At 34.9% G+C, this 18,505-nt stretch overlaps 2 protein-coding genes across 2 annotated transcripts in view; both read right to left on the bottom strand.

Moving 5' to 3' along the window:
* Positions 1 to 18,505, bottom strand: part of LOC134749076 (uncharacterized) — a 180,694-nt gene that overhangs the window by 95,704 nt on the left and 66,485 nt on the right. The window lies entirely within an intron of this gene.
* Positions 1 to 18,505, bottom strand: part of LOC134748817 (gonadotropin-releasing hormone receptor) — a 73,079-nt gene that overhangs the window by 24,589 nt on the left and 29,985 nt on the right. Inside the window, exons 2-3 of the mRNA XM_063683623.1 lie at positions 9,299 to 9,967; positions 4,586 to 4,769 (exon numbers count right to left, since the gene is read on the bottom strand). Coding sequence (XP_063539693.1) covers positions 4,586 to 4,769; positions 9,299 to 9,934 — 820 coding nt within the window. The 5' untranslated portion in view covers positions 9,935 to 9,967. The remainder of the gene's footprint in view (positions 1 to 4,585; positions 4,770 to 9,298; positions 9,968 to 18,505) is intronic.

Raw genomic sequence — 18,505 nt, forward strand, 5'->3', positions numbered from 1 at the left:
TGCAACGTCAACAACAGATAAATCCTGATTTTATTAAACCGGAATTTGAACTTTATCTGGGATTCAATGTCAAAATTGTATGGGCTAAGCTGAACATTAATGCTTTGCAAAATGTCAAATATTATTTCGCAAAATAAAATTGTACAGAAAATGGTGGACTTAAGAGGCCGTAGTCGATTTTGGAGCAAAAATGTAAAATTGATAGATTTAGTCGTTGAAATTATACACGTTTTGTTACGTAATATCTAAATAACAAGTATTGATTTCTATTAGCACGTCTTCTCATCTTGCCTTTTAATAATGAGGTAGGGAGCGTGCGTCACTGGTAATGCATGAAGAGAAGAGGCAGTTTTTAAAAATTCATCAAAAAATCATGGTGGTAAATTATACAAATTCATGTATAAGAATAGTTTCAGCAAATGTTGTAGATTGTTTAAGTATCAAAATTACGTTGAAATTAAGTCGATTTTCAGAGAAATTGTCACTTGTTTTGAAGTAATTTCTGGAGAAATTTGATTTCGTCTAACTTTCATTTACACTACTTCAAAGTCATAATAATAAAAATGTAGTCTGATAAACGTCAAGTACAGGATATGTGTAATACAAAATTACCATGTTTAGCAGTCCAAACTTTACGAAATTTACAAATAAGAGCGACAAAATCAGTGCTTTACGCGCGTTTACCTAAACGTCCATCAGAAAAGCAAACATTACTGATTTAGTGAGTCTGTTTTCAAAAAATTGATCTGATAAAAGGTAAGATAAGAAGACGTGCTAATAGAAACCAGTACTTGTTATTTCAATTAGGTAACAAAAGGTGTAAAATTTCACGGACTTAATCTATCAATTTTACATTTTAGCGACTAAAATCGACACCGGCCTCTTAAGGCATCCTCTACCTATCAACCATTGACAACTTTTGAATTAGATTTATCTAATGGTATAACATATTATAAGGCTATACAGCCTTATATAATAATAATAATAATAATAATAATGTCTCGTGTTTGTATTGATGCCAAGTTGGCATCTCCAAAATTTGTTTATTATGTTGGCATTACGTAGTATTTTAAGATCATAATACTGCTAAATATGATGTGGTTCATTAGGTTGATTTTCTTACATTTTTTTTTAAATTTGAAATGTAAAAATACCTATGCCTCTAAGTCAAATGTTAACTTTTTCGACAGCCGAGAAGTGAATGATGAAAATAGGGGTATTTATAAACAAAAATACCCATTAACACTTAGCAGCTTGTTAGCCCTAACAGCTGTTTTTATAGGAAACATGGAGGCTTAGAAAATGTTATTTAGCAGTTGTTATTTAGTATTAAATTCAAGGGAGTTTATTTGCTTCGTCGCTGTTTGAATAATAAACGGGTGTAAGGATAAAATAACCAGCGGACAGAATTAAAAGTTGTGGAATTTTAAATGGATTTGAAATGACGGGACACGGCTTCTTCAGTATTAACGACCTAAAGAAATATAATTTTAAGGCAGTTCGCTGAGATTGGCCTCACACTTAACTTCAATAAGCATGAGGTTTTTATTTCAGAAAAGCTTTCAGCCAGCGCCCGGGCTGCTTTGACTAAGTCTCAACTCTGTCGCGCCCAATTTCACCTTTGTTACACGAGATTCCCTCGTACTTCTCGGCGCCCCTATTTTCGAAGACGCATCGCTTTAGCAAAAAATTCAAAATTAGATAACTTTCGCATATAGCCATTTACATCTTACGATTGTGTTTATTTTCTCCAAAATTCTTATACATTTTACGTCGTAGTGTTTGGAAATTCTCGAGTCTCGCGTCATCCATAGACAACATATAAAAAAAATCGGTATGCAAAATTCTAAACATCTCTTTTAGCTCTCAAAGCTGGTCCCAGGCAATTCTGCCTATTGATTATGGTGGCCTGGGTATTCGCTCTACGGGCGATCTGGCTCTCCCCGCTATTCTCTCGTCTGTCCACAGCGTCGCCCATTTCATCTGTCGCATTCTTAATGTCACCAATCCCACGGTTGTGGTAGCGGCGAGGTTGGCAGATGTTGACTTGGAATGCTGGAATCCCGGCGAGAGCCCACCTACCAAAAAAGCCAGCCAAGCAGCCTGGGACCTGATAAAAATAAAAATAAACCACAAATCCCTTTTGGACAATAGCTCGAACCCCTGCGAACGTGCTAGACTGCTCGCAGTATCAGAACTCGAGTCAGAGCCTTCGCTGCGCGCCTTTCCGTCGCGGAACTTTGGTTCCCTTTTGGGCCTGGTGTCACCGCGCGTAGCCGTACGCCTCAGGCTAGGTTTGAAAGCCTGCAAGCCACACGCTTGCTCTCGCTGTGGAAGCCATGTTGACGCTTATGGGCACCACGGACTCCACTTCCAGTCAAGCGCCGGCCGATTTTATAGACACACGGCTCTAAACGACCAGCAACCCTGAAGCCAGTTGGTCTATCTGCGGCGGATGTCTACAGGCCTGACGGCTGCCCGCTCGTACCTTGGTTCCTGGGACGGCCCCTGGCGTGGGATGAAACATGCGTTAATACGCTAGATGGCCCCATCTCACGTCCGGCGCTCTGCCAGGAAGCCAGGGACGGCAGCAGACGACACCCAAATTTCCAAGTGTCGCAAATATGCATTTTTGAAAACTAATTACATATGAATTTTTGTGGCACTTGCGATTGACACTTTCAGTCCTTCGTCGTCAGACACCAAAAACCCGTTAAAGAAATTTCTACCAAACTTACGACTTGCGACCTACGAGCTGGCGCATTTTTTGCGCAAAAAAAGCCTCTTTGCAGAGGGGGAACGCGGCCAGTGTCCTGGGAACAATGCCTCAGGCTAATTTAGGTTTAGACTTATGATCATTTGTTAAATCTCTGTTTTAAATTTGGATATTATGGTGTGTATGTGTATATAAATTTTATTGAATTGCATTTTGATCCAATTTGAAATAAACAAACAAATTATTGGCTGTAAGCCATGTCGGTACAAATCTCAATATTGCAACTGATACATAAATATTGAATTTACGACTTCCTTGATAATATTCCGTTAGTGGTTCTTATTCTCGGTCTCTACCAAAAATAACACACAGGGAACTTTGAACTGCAATTACCTACCAACAATTTAGGCCAGGAAATGAATGCCCAAAAAAGGTTATAGAGGGAAATGCTTGGAACACAATTTTTGACTTCGTAGCTTTGTTTGGACTAGTTAGGGGGTGAACATATCAAAAGTCCCCGGCCGTAAACATGGTGCTGGCGGGGAGAGGGGGGACTGATGCGAATGAGCGACATGGCCACTTATACAAAATGAAAAGTGATTTAATTTGTTACAAGTTTTATTAAATCAAGTTTTTCGATACCTTGTATAGTTTTTGAGATATCCGCTCTTGAAGGTTTATTTGGGGTTCTCAATTTTATTTTGATATCTACATCAATGCTTGATGGGTAGGCTTAACAATTCGTAAAATAATAATAATAAAAAAGAACGAAACTAAATCTAACTACATATTAATCAAATACCTAGTTAAACAGGCAAAACTTGTAATATATTTTGTAACTGAAACGGTACCTCATCTGTACGCCAAATAATCTTTAGATTATAACTCCCATTCTGTACAGGTTTCTGCAATAATGATTCATCAACACGCCCACGCTATCTTTGCATATCCATACTAAGAGCACGTCATACATTTTGTGCGATTTATCTTGTAAGAGTCTTATTTAGTATCACAGGCTATACAAAAATGTTGATGATTGGATACTGAATTAGGTAAGTACATATTTAATCAAGACACATGATTAAAATGTTCGGTTATTGACTCTAAATTGAGACACACAATGGGTATTTATTTATTTTTGATTTATCGACTAGCAATGTTAACGAAAGGATAATAAAACCTTCAAGCCCTAACCGCCGCGCCGTTATTGATACTCAGCATTTGCATAATCCGATCGTATTGGTTTTTTACACGTGTAAAGAAGTGAAACGCGTGAAGTAATTTGACGTTGACATCCAATCTGTCAGTGTCAGCGAGAATTGGTTCATTAAACGTAGTATACGGGGCTTCTTGTCGACCGCCATCTAGGTGACATCGGCTCGTGATTAATTTCTTTGTTTTTTTATAAACTGATCGGCGATTGGCCCTAGTCACACCTGATGGAAAGTGAAGACAGGGCCTAAGATGGAGCTCACCACGTGTATTAGCGGTCCTTGATTAAATAAGACAAATCCTTTTTAAATCAGTGGCTTGTATTTTGATTTAGTATTCCTTTACATTGATTTTTCTTTAAAAACCACTGTCCGTAACCACTGTATCGACTGTTGAGTTCAGCTCCGATCGTCCTATGGCCGCCTGCGCACCCGCCTTACCGTCATTTATTTTTTCAAAATCAGCTACTACCCTTTTAATTTCGCAATTTGATTTTATGCGTTTAAGAAGGATGCTAACACGTGGAACTTTCACGTTGGCGAAATCATCGACACTATCGATGGAGCCATATTACCCAAAGATTGATTGAACGTAGTATACATTATACAAGTGACTCACATTATACACAATAGGCAAATAAGCCAAATAAATACTTACGAGCAATTGTCCGAACAGTAGAAACGTAAGTCGACACAAGAATCAGGAGTGGCAGAATGAACATAAAAATCAAGGACAGCGTTGTATACAATTGCTCTTGCCACTTCGCTGAGTAAACTCCGTGCGTGACACATTGGTAGAACTCCTCAACAAAAGGGCCTTTTGCTACTTGAAACACTATCATCTGAAACAATGTAAAAAGCTGATTAGGATAGCATCGTCACCCTCATCTTAATTTAATTTACGGCCCCATTCGAACAATGATTATAAGATGTCACGGCGATACGATACCGATCTGTCAGTGTCTAAAGTGACTATTTTGCTGGTTGAAAAATGTTCCTTTTGATAATGACAGATCGGTATATTGTATCGGAATCGGATCGCTATCATGACGGAAATTTTAATTTAATTTTAATTTTAATTTAATGTACCTATTTCACTACACTTATATTGACCGGGATATACTTAGACGGTGATTACCTTTTTGTTTTGTATAATACAAAAGGTAATCATCACGGTTTATATCCCGATCAATATAAGTCTAGTGAAACTAACCGTGAATCATTCAAAACTCTAATAAATAAATAAATATAAATAATAAATATTATAGGACATTCTTACACAGATTGACTAAGTCCCACGGTAAGCCCAAGGAGGCTTGTGTTATGTGTACTCAGACAACGATATATATAATATATAAATACTTAATTACATAGAAAACACCCATGACTCAGGAACAAATATCTGTGCTCATCACACAAATAAATGCCCTTACCGGGATTCGAACCCAGGACCATCGGCTTCACAGGCAGGGTCACTACCCACTAGGCCAGACTGGTCGTCTAATGTACCTATTTATTGATATTTTAATTGTGCTCGTGATTTTAATGTAATATAGATCTCGTTATGTGCAATAAAGACGAATAATAATAATAAAAAACCGGCCAAGTGCGAGTCGGACTCGCGCACGAAGGGTTCCGTACCATTACGGAAAAAAAAAGAGAAAAAAAGTCACGTTTATTGTGATTTAAATATTTATATTATTCTGTTTTTAATAGTATTTGTTGTTATAGCGGCAACAGAAAATCCATCATCTGTGAAAATTTCAACTGTCTAGCTATCACGGTTCATGAGATACAGCCTGGTGACAGACGGAGAGACGGACGGACAGACGGACAGCGGAGTCTTAGTAATAGAGTCCCGTTTTTACCTTTTGGGTACGGAACCCTAAAAAGTATCGCTGTGACATCATTGTTCGAATTGGGTCGTTAGAAGTAATAGGGACAAGGTTTGGTTCGACAAATCCCGAAAAGGATTATTATCCTAAATTGGGTCTATTTTGTCCTATTGTAATTTTAACATTTAAGTACCTACAGAAAATAAAGCTTTGAAAAAGTTGTTTCTTATTACAGCGGCGGCGGGCCTTGCGTATTACAGCGGCCACTATCAGCAAAAACTGTTTGTTGGCTTAGTTGTCAACACAGCAAAGGGTCAGCCCAAAAAGTTTTAGGCGTTTATCTTTTATTATAATAAACACAAAGAAATCTCCGTTTTTTTTAGTTTAACGTGAAAAATATACTAAATACCTACAGTATATAATATTACCTACTAAAAATATATTTAACCGATTTTCTTCTTTCAATGGGCAGAGCTACTAAACTTCAAGTATATTATATGTTCGTAGTTCCTTCAAAAACTCGTTTTTAACTTTAAATCTGCCCGGTGTAACCTAATATCTATCAACTCTAAAATTAAACTAGTCTAGACCAGGCAGACTTAAGACTACCTGTCTGAACTTTGGATTTGACCTAGAACAAAATTAAACCGCAGAGAACAAAGATAACGTTTTAATTAACAGCATTAAAATTGGGCTTTAAAATTAAACATTTTTATTTTCCTAAGAAAATATACCACATTCTATAATTCATAACTAGTAATTAACACAAACTTTGGACAGATTTGGGACATAATAATTATGCGGTATTATTTAAGAATAGTGAAGCCTCATAATGGAAAGTGGTTTACGCCGACGAGCCATTTGGGTAGATCAACAAAAGCTTTCGCATCCTCGACAATATTGTAATCATTACTGACTTGTAACACGAATCATTGACTTAAATATTACTTCGTAAAGACCTTACACGGTTATTACTAAGTGAGCTATCCTTGGTATTAAAATCACTTTTGTAACACCAACGCGGTTTATACGTCGGCAATTGTTGGCGTTAACACGAAAGTGGAGGACCCGCCCATGTAACAAAGTTTTTCGGAACTTATGTACGAAATATTATTTGATATTTACCAGTTGCTTTTCGGTGAAGGAAAAACATCGTGAGGAAACCGGACTAATCCCAATAAGGCCTAGTTTCCCCTCTGGGTTGGAAGGTCAGATATCAGTCGCTTTATTAAAAACCAGTGCCTACGTCAATTCTTGGGATTGGCTGTCAAAGCGGACCCCAGGCTCCCATAAAGCCGTCGCAAAAATGCCGGGATAACGCGAGGAAGAAGAGACAATTTGTTACAAAACTGACGTTACGTTTATCTACTAAATTCAAATTGACAAAATATTCTAGACTCGTTTTACACTATTTAACTATGTTTTTTTATGAGAAACACTAGAAATATTATCATACTCCTTCTATAATATTCGAAAATAACGATACATGTACTATACCAATAGAAAATTCGTTACAAACCTGACTAAAAAAATGTGAACGGTAACCAGTCCACTGAAACAGACTCATTTCATAGAAAAGTTTTGTACACTGGAGGTTTAAAATGGTGGCCGTTTAATCACATGATATGCAGTGTTGCCATATATATATAATATGAATTGGTAAAATCTTTCATGCAGTTTCGACCGTTACAAGTCTGACATGTCAGGTGGCATCAGTTTTAGGTACCGTTATTTAAAATTCGTTTTTAATTTAATAGTCAAATGTAAAAAATTTAAAATACTTTCGTGTGACGGGCTTCCCAATCTAGATTAGGGACGTCATCTTTCTTTATGGACGTTTCATAGTAAAAAAATAATGTCTCCACTTGTAAAATGTCAATAGTACCACTGGACACCTCAAAAACTGTTACCCGCGCTGCTTTAAAAATGTAAAATAATTGCATAATGCGCATTAACATAATAAGTTATTATCGCAATCACTAACTTAATATACGCTTTATACATATATGTCTATATTGTTCAAATTATGAAAAATACGTAGCTATCACAGTAATAAATTTTTGAACGCGAGGGACACCATCAAGACGGGGGTACATGTTAAAGTGAAAATGCCTGTTAGTACTGCTACCTCTCTCAAACGTCTGAGTTTAACCTGTATTTCGCAAACCATAAAATTTCATTCCCTGTTCTTACCGGTAAGAAGAGGAGACGATTTTTTCTTGTTCGCGTTATAACGAAAAACCGTTTTTTTTATTAACGATAGTTATTTTTGCCACCGAGTGAAACACAAAATTGTTTACCATACCAACGCGAGGAAAATAACAATAGTAAATACGAAATCAAATCCAAATGAACGTTATTAAATATTTATCATTCAAAATCATCATTTAAAAGTCAATTCTACCAGCCAACATGAGGAAACAACTCAAAATTTGCATCAAATTACTTGGCCACTCTTGGGGATAAAATGCAACTTTAGTTTCTCATCAGTTTTTGAAAAATCAAGCGAGCCTTTATGAGCCGGTGTGGTCAAAAATAATATAACGATTTTGGATCAATATTAACTGCTATTTCAACACCTGTTCGGAGACCTGCTGACAAGTATTTTAAGTTACACGCATAAATATTTTCTCTCATTCAACGCTCTAATAACTGTTCTAGTTTAGGATCGGATTACCTGACCTTATTTACTCTTAATCTGTAGGTAAGTAGTTGTTAAATTTACTGTTTAGATGTTTATTATAATTAGAAGTTCTAGAAGATATTTTACTTATATTTTTCAGTAATATCATACGCAGTACTGCTTACATTTTAAGACCCAATCATTGGTATATAAAGCGAAGGCGGAAGTTGCCTAACGCTTCTTTATCTATTTTGGAATCAAATTAATGAACGTTAGGGGTTTCTTGCTTCAATTCCACGTTAATAATCCAAATACTTTACATGTAATAAATAGTCTCTTTTCGTATTTAAGCTCGTCATTTTCAAATTACGCAACTTCTTTTGTCAACCCACAACAATAGGTAAAATCCAATTGAAAGGTATTTTGTAGATTTTGTACTACCTGTTATTTAATGCTTTTGTCGCTTTCAAACACATAATTGAAGGGAGAGTTGAGGCAAGGAGACGGAGGGGGAGACCAAGGAGAACATATTACAAAGATCAAGTAAAGGAAAAACTCAACGTAATTTCGTATCAGGCTGTCAAGGAGAAGGCAGAGGACCGACACACATGGAAATCGCTCCACCGATAAGATAAAAATATGATGATGATATCGCCTTCAAAATGTATTCTAGGGATGAAATAGAAATGGTCTATTTTATCGTTCTTAATGAAATAAATGGCACTGCTTCTATGACTGAAATCTTCCTAAAATAGAAATAAAAATTGTTTGGCCATCGGATTCAACGAAACTATCATATCATATTATTCATTGTCATATATTAGGACGTCTTTTTACGGATCAATCATTTCATTTTAATATAATTCCGTGATTACCTAATAATTGACTTATTTAAATGAACCATAACACTTACCTGTGGTATACTCAATCCGAAACTTAAAATCCAAGCTAAAATGACTAGTCGTCCACTTCTCGTCGCCGTACCAATACTCTTCATAGGGTATTTAACAGCCAGCCACCGATCAACTCCAATCAACACCAATATATTTGTACTCAAATGTAGTGAGAACATTTGCACAAACTTAAATAACTTGCATCCCACATTGCCAGCGTACCACTGCACTGTAAACATCCAGGCGGCTTCCCCTCCAATACAAAATACTGTTACGAGCAAATCAGCGATGCTCAGTTGAAATATTAGACTGTATATCGCCGTCCAGGATGGCCTCGCCCTGCCTCTGCTTCGCTTGCCTCTTCTTATACTTATTATAGTTGCTACATTCCCAAAAAACGATAATACTGCTATAACTGAAAGCACGCTACCTCTTATTAATGTCCCATTCTTCAGTACTGGTGAGTGCTCCCAACATCTTAGACGAGTATCGTTGTACAAAAACTCACTTTGAGTTAGATTTGTTGGATCTGTGCTATTATCTATTATCGCCAATCTGATGCATTTTTCTATAGGCCAAATCTCAAATACAGGTAATCCTGGGAAACTCAGGTTTTTATCGTCATATAATGTGGTATTGTTGCCTAAACTCCCCATGTTTCGTCATGCGTTAGTTTTTTTTTTGCCAATCTGAAACAAAGGATAAGAAATATTTTTATATGTATATGAACAATACTCGTAAATAAACGGTTATTAAACTTATCCTAAGGTACCTTGTACAAAGATGTTCTAATAACTTTTATTTGATTTAATTATGTATACTTGATTAAAAAAGCAGCGGCTGAATTGCAAAATTTTACATAGTTAAGGAACTACTAGGACTAATTAGTCAATTAGTCTAAAGTTAATTGATTCCATTGTGTTACGACAATTAAGCCTAACGTAATCAAGTGCAATAAAATTATTCTTTAATCAAATTTATTCTTTATTTAATTTATATTTAATTTTTAAATATTAAAATTGGAATCAATTGATACTCAAAACAAAAAAACTGAACTGAAAAAAATGGCATTAACTTATTATGATTCACTTCTTAAAGCGACGCTCAAAATTCAATATACCTAATGCACGTGTCTTTTAAGTTTATTTTACTTTCTAAACATCTAGACAGTTACGCACCCAACTGAACATTAAGAAACACCAAGTAAATACTAGAAGGACAGAAAATACAGATGTTACTTCTCATTGTTAAAACAAGTCTTTATTATTTAGGCAATTCAAGCTACTTGAATAACAGTTTAGAAATAATGTAAAAAATATACGTAGGAAAGATATTTCACTAATAACATTTTCAAACGTTTTGAATAAAATATCGTCGTCTGTAAATATTTCGAGCGTGATTTCTACACAAACGTACGTATTTTGTACTTAGTAAGAAAATTGAGAATTTATGTGGGAGCCCCTTTTTTTTAAACGAGTCTCAAAGTAAAATTTTTATTTACAAAGCCATCTTGAGGTTTTTACATGGGTAATGAGATTTTTATTATTCAACCTCGAAACATCATGGCGAAGTAAAACAGGCCTTCAAAGGAATTAGGGTTTTGCACTAAAAATAATAAAATTTCATCGACCCGTTAATGGCATTAATTAAAGTAAACCGCTCTCATTAAATAATTTTACGGTTTAGACTCACTTGTTTTTGGTCACTCGCGCAACTTGAACCAGTCACCTTTAAAATTGTGTCTTAGGTCAGATTTAATTAATGTTGCATTTATGAAAACCGCTTTGTATTTGAAGCTAAATGCAACATGAGGCACTTTCATTTGCGGTAAAGCAGACTCTTTACTTATAGATTTTAGTACATTGATCTACTTGTTGCTGTTGCACGCGTATAATTATAAAATATTGCTGTCAGCTTGCTACCTACCCCCACCAGCTGGCTCCCCGTGTTATCGCATATTGCTCCTCCGCACATCAGAAGAACTCAGGCTGCTGCACGAGAATGGTTAAAACATCCACACAGGCACTACCCTAGGAGGATATAACTAAACGGAGCCGCCACATCTGTAATTTGCTGTACAAGAAAGTCTGCCAATTTTTGCGGGGGAGGGGAACGTCAAATGTATACGTAACGTCAAAATAGCCATGTCAGATAAACGTCAGTCCATACATTGTGTATGACCATTGGCCGACTATTTTCGACAGAGGGGAATGCCTGTTAATGGCTACTCCGTTTGGTTATATCCTCCTAGACACGTTGGACCACCTTCCTCGAGCGCGCCTTCCATCTCGCAAACCTATTTGGTCCGACTACCAGCTACATAACAGGCCCAAGAGCCATTTAATGTCTCCGCGTACGTATTTAAGTATAAGATAGAAAAGCTTAAAAACGAAACATCGTCAATAAAAGGTAAAAGAGCTTCCCGCCGGGGCAAGACTAAGACGAAAAGAGACGACGACACGTGACCACTTTTCCATACAAACATACGTCTCACTTTTCCTCTCTGGATATTACTACGTTTGTATGGAAAGCGGTCATCTACTATCCTCTTAAATCCGAAGAAAATTTTGCACATCACGTTTTTTTAGGAAGCGTAATATTCGCCCGTGACCACAGCTGCTAGTGTAACCTGGCTGAAACCACAGGGATCACTTGCGTTTCTATGTGTGAACGGCATGCCTGTTATGTACCACGCGTCATGCGTCATTGTGTGAGTAAGTTGCTTAAAAACAGTACTGAGCGGTCGGCAAAAGGTCGTCAATCTGCTGTCGCGGGGCGAGGTAATTCGAATCGGGGCGGGGCGGTGCGTGGCCGTTCTGTATACTATTACTTATTCTGTGCTGAAACGTCGGATAGAATGTAAAAAAATGAAATTTAATGGCGTTAGACCCGTTAATGAGATTAAATATGTGTACAAAACGCGAGAGTTTAAAGTGTTATAAAATACATATTAGGTTATTGACAACTAGGTCCATTATTGTAAAGAAAGACTGAAACTAATTGAGAGATTTATGCTGCTCGCTAGCTGATGAATGAATAGAACGCTGAAATGTATTTAGTTGAAATTGTTGAACTGTTTTAAAACGAAAAGTGAGTTTGCGTATAACGCAGAATGTCTTAATTTAGAGGATTCAACGCGTGTTGGACAAATATTCAGGATTCTGGTTCCCTCCAGGCTCAACATTCTAGCACAATATATAATTATTAAAAGAATGCTTAGTTAATGTGTTAATGTTGAATCCTTTGCACAAGGAACCGTCTCTAATAGTGAACAGTGAAGTTAATTTATTCCAGTAACCCACATTTCCATTAAAGCGGCTTTAACCGGCCCCATATTCTTTAGGATACTTAATAACTAATTATCCCTTGTTGGAATATTTTTGTTGTTATGCACCGCAAGCTTCAGCAAAGTTTTTGGTCTTAGCAAAGATCTTATCCCTAATTATACTCACAATTAATAAAATTTTACTTGAATATGAAAATAATATTAAAATTCGTAAGTTCTTCGTAAATCTTTCATTAATAAGCGAACACTTAATTATTGTTGGTATCTTGAATGCATACAGTTTGAATTATGCTTACAACAACAAACTAATTTAAACTTTTGCTAGGGCTGGCGCTGCTGCCGATGCGGCCGAGCGTCTCAAGCGGCGCAAATATGCAGCCATTGACACCGGCTGCATGTTTGAGCCGTTTGGTGTGGAGACGCTTGGGCCGTGGGGTCAAGGCGCGCTCAGCATATATAAGGAGTTGGCCAAGCGCCTAATAGATGCAACGGGTGACCGGAAGGCTGGAGCATACCTCGCCCAACGCATCGGCGTTGCCGTTCAGCGCGGCAACGCCGCCAGCCTTCTACCCTACCGGACGGCACAGACCTGGGGCCAATTTTTTATTTATAGGACTTTTTAGGTAGTTTTAGTTTAGTTTGTTTAGTTCGTAGTTAAATTTATTTTTATTAGTTGTAATTTGTTTTTAGGTTTATAGGTTAATTTTAATAATAGTTTATATGTTTTGTTATTGTTTGTTATTATAGAGATTATTAAATAATGAAATTACATTTAAACTCGTAATAACTACATAGGTACGTAACGCATAAACTGCTCCGATAAAAGCGATCAAATAATACACTTTAACACTATTAACCACTAATAGTCAGATTTATATTTATAAATAATAAATCGTTTAACTCACACGATGTCTTTTGTTACACATTGTAGGCACCACAGTTAACAAATCACCCGTATAATTTATGCAATGGCTTACTTGACATTGGCATTGGTTGACTCACTTCAAACAGTGCACATTTAGATTTCGTGTGTCAATCTTGATAAGCCACACTTTAGTTCAATGAATCGTATGGTAATAAATGACGTTCAGAAGAATAGTCGGGCGAATATCGAAAAAAATGGAAAGTAATTAAATAATCAGCCGTTTTTAACTTATTTGCAAAAAAAAAACAGACATTACATCACATTACAAATTATATTGTTAGCTTACAAACGAAAAAAATTGAACAATTTGTCTCACCTCTTCAAAACCTTGTGTGTTATATTTAGGATATTTTGGATGTCGGTCGACGATGATGCAGATTATTGATGCTTATATGTTTTACTTGCGTTTGCGGTGCCGTGGACAGGACCGTCACTTTTCTTATCGACTTTAAATAATGTATGTATTGGATGTGGGTCTTTCTTTCCGTAGGTATAAAAAGTAAAATTTTATTCTGCTCAAAATGTGAACAAGTTAAAAAAGGTATGCATACTAATAAGTTGGAGTGCATAATACATGTGTATTGTATATATCATAATTATAATATTCACAAGTACTACTTGTCTTATTTTTTAAATTAATAAAAAAAATATATAAACATTTTAGTTTCAAGAATTTATTATAATAAAAAAACACTACCTATATTGTTAGATTTGATACGCAATTCGTATTCAAATGAGGTCTGTCTCAAAATTAAAAAGTCATCAACATAACAAATTCAAACGAACTTGCGTGCCTCGAATCGTTTGTAAAGTTACGAGTAAGTAGTTTTCTAATGTACAAGAACTTCTCCCTATTTTCAGTCAAAATAACTTGGGCATAAATTAATCAAAATTTAATATAGATCTTATGATATATTTTTTACAATATCCCATTTGTAACAACACAATTTTATTAATGTTTACCTTAAAATCATTGAAATTCCAACATTTAAGAACAAAAGATTTAGAAGCTTCATCGAGGTTGTAGTAATTGGTTTTAAGTAAAGTTCACTGTAAAGTCAAGTTGGGTAAGTGAAGCATTCTTTATTTTGCATGGGGCAAAAGAAACAGTATTAAGTTTCCATACAAGTGTTTCTCTTACCCCACTTGACCTTAATTGTCTTTGTTTGTAATATTTTGACTATTTGCTTTGCATTCCATTTGGCAAGGACATACTAAATCACAATGGTATGTAATACCGCCGTATTTGTTTTTCATTACAGCTCTGTATCACTTACTTTTCAATACTATGGTGTATGTAAAGTATCGGCATAAATAGTTTTGTTTATCCCTAATTTTGCTTGAATTGATATTAAAGCAAAATATGATATACTACCTACTACTTTTTGAAAAATATTTCCGTTTTTATAACGATAACTAATCATGACGTAACAATCGTATCAAGTAACGTTTTACCTTTACTTAGCTATCTTTTATGTTATGTGGGAAATTGGGCCTAATTGACGTCCAATTAATTAGGTTTGGGTATTTGAACGAGTATGACGCAAACTGAGCTTAATAACGTAATGAAGTGCTTAAATAAATATTTAAATGGGGCTCCCATACAACAAACGTGATTTTTATTTTATTTGAATTGACAGCGTGCCATGTAAAGCGGAGCGGGACGGAGCAGCAATTGGCAGAGCGTCGAGCGAGGGGCGAAGGGGGATGTCCGCGGCGTTCTGATATGCGCGGACGCATTTGTAGCGAGAATATATCTTATTTACTGTTAACATAGAGTAACTTATACTAGAGCGGTACTGTCATAGTAAATTTTGTAACCCCAGTAAATTCACTGCCATCTGTCGACACGCTTTAAAACTAAAATTGAAGATTTGTAAAAATACGAAAAAATGTATTTAAATATAGATAAATGATTTTTTTTATTTGCATTAATTATTTTGATGATTTTGACCCATGTTCTTTCACTGATATGCGTTAAAATTGTTAAATAACAAACGAAACCGTCAACCCATCTATACGACTGTAGGCCAAAACTAGTAGCGCCCTCTGAACGAGAATCAAATTTTCTTGATTTTCGAGGCACGTTTTTTCCTTAGACTGTATCCATATTTTACGGAGTTATATCTATCTTTGACTGTTAATAAATCAACCGTAGCTTAAGTAGAGATAATTTAAGATGGTAAGTTACGCTAAAAAAATAGACATCTAGACGGCACTCAGGTTCTAGACTCCAGAGAAGACGATGCGGCCGATTTAATTAGTTTCTGTTTTATAATATAATTTTATTGTAATCTGGTAAAATCAGTGTTTGCGGAATCTGCAGTTATGAATTTTAGAATGATGTATACTACAGTTGGAACTGTGACGCCAAAAAACCTTTTCCTATTCGGTAATTAAAAATACCCAAAGCTTTTTGCGCGGTTAGATAAGATAGTCTGGTTACATTAATAGTTATCGATTTGCGGTTCAGTCACAAACAATCCTGTTACGTATGCTACTGTATGCATGTAAATATAACATGTTAAAAAATAATTGTGTCATCGATCTCGAAAAGTTCACATTATAGAAACCATCTCTGAATGACGTCATACTGCACAGTAAGTGAGTCACATTTACATACGTCAGTATCTGGAAGCCAAATCAGTGATTGACTGATTTAGGTGCCGTATGGCATTCAACCACAGTGATAATTTCCTGGGCTCTGATTTGAGAATGCGCTTTAACTGAATCTTATTAATTTGTGTGTCGAATTATGTTAATGTACATTATATAAAATGGGTATTTTCTGAAATCTGTATCATTTGTTCTGATAGTAACGTTATTAGGTTGAAAGTATGTTGTAAATGTACACGTAAAAAAATAAACAATATGTTAATTTAGTCGAAGTGAGCATTTGAGTACATAGGGAGATTGTTATCAAGGTACAGAGAATCCGTCTTTGATCAGGATCAGACTATTAATAACTTAAAATACTGATTAAAAATACGGAGACAATCCGACGTCTCGATCCATTGTACTCTGTAAGTAGGTATACCGGATATTTGCAATATGTATCATTGCAGAAACCTTTTTAATCAAAATGTTTTATAAAATTCAGTGTTTTAATTATGCTTGAACCTCGTTACGTTAGACAGAGATATGAGCGTCGAAGTTAGAATTGAAATCTTTTCCAAATTGTATGTTCGGGCATAATATACTCTCGAAATGATACGCATGAAGTATACCTATATATAACATGCAGGGCATTCAATATCGTACGAATCTCAATACCGTTATCGGAAAAAATTAAATACCACCAAATAATGTAAATGTACATATGTATAGTTAGCATAAGATTGTTATTTATTTATTTAAGATTTAGAAGCTAAATATTAATATTGCCTACATGTAATAGAAATAAGTAATACTTTAAATATATTTTTTTTATACCTAATTAATTAAAAATGTATAATTATAAGTAAATGTAATATAAATCAGTAATATTGACTACATGTAATAGAAAAAAGTAATACTTTAAATATGTATATATATATTTTTGAAACCGAATTAATTAAAAATGTATAATTATAATTAAATGTAATATAAATCATTAGATAATTCATATAAAAATAATTTGACCAAACATAATAATGTACCTAATATAATTATTCCTGTGAAATGTGTAAGTAATGTTCTATGTATAAGATAATAATAATGTGTTGACATATAAAATACTTCTATTTTACCAATAAAAGTTTGATTGATTGACTGATTGATTGGAATACGATATGTACTTACTTACTGCTCTTGCCAAAATCTAGATTTTTAGTTTTCTTGTATTTTAGTCAGAATTGTGTATAACTAGGAACATAGTTTTACCTAGTTGATTAATTCAGATGTGATTTATTATCCACACAACATTCAGAAGTTCAATTAAGGCGCTCTTATAAATAGATGAATTTTAGGTCTTCGAGGGGGTGGTAGAATAGACAATAAAAAAAAAATTAATAATGTAAGCAGGGGTTGCATCCTCATATCCCTTAGCCCATATAATCTTAAAAATATAAAATTGGAGCTAGGAATGTTTTCTTGTTCTTTATAAAAAAAATAAACAGTTTTTTTTTTTTAGGCGGGCACGTAACTACCGTAACAACATTTTAGGTAGGACAAGCATAATTATTATCCCGTTATTAAATATAATCTGTTTAAAAGTTGGCATAAAATCATGTCTATAATAAAGAAATCAAAATAAAAAAAAGGTTTCCAGCTAAATTATAAAGCCAAAAATGGAACCAATGTGTTTGGTTGTAAGTAATTCTAGTTTTCATGTACATCGCAAAACATTTACATTCGGGTAAAACATTTACATATCGGTTTCATCTCTCACGTCATAAACCCTATCAAAATTTCGTGGAAAATGAAATCTTACACTGAATTTGTGATGCATCCATCAACTTAGATTGCAAATTCCTTTGCTGGAATATGAAAAGAGTAATATCATTAAAAATATGTTTAATAATAATAGCTTCAAAAGAAACTACGCGTATACGAGTAAAACACCTTGAGAGTACAAATCAACATTTGTTCAGATGTAAATACAACCCAATTTTCACGCATGCCGCTCTGCGATGAGTCATGAGCTTAAACATCGACGCAATATTATTTTAAATTGAAGTAAGTAAGCAATATTGATATAAAACAACATTTTAATATAAAAATAAAAACGTACATAATTGGTATACCCTAGGTACCTATGTACAACACGCATAAATACTTACATAACTGACTCTGGTAAAGCAAATACTGCAATAAAAATATAATATTAAAGGTTTCATCTATGTAATGTGCTTATTATTAACACATTAAGCTTTTGTATATTGGAAATATTATATTTTGGCTTAATTCATTAAACTCAAGCTAAATTTACGCAAGGTCCGGAAATGAGATTTTAAGTAATTTGAACTAAACGTAAATAGGAACGACTTAGGACGTAAACAAAGGGTGTCGAAAATCTGTTAGCGACGTATATATTAT

Source organism: Cydia strobilella, chromosome 17, assembly GCF_947568885.1.
Source record: "Cydia strobilella chromosome 17, ilCydStro3.1, whole genome shotgun sequence".
NCBI lineage: Eukaryota > Metazoa > Arthropoda > Insecta > Lepidoptera > Tortricidae > Cydia > Cydia strobilella.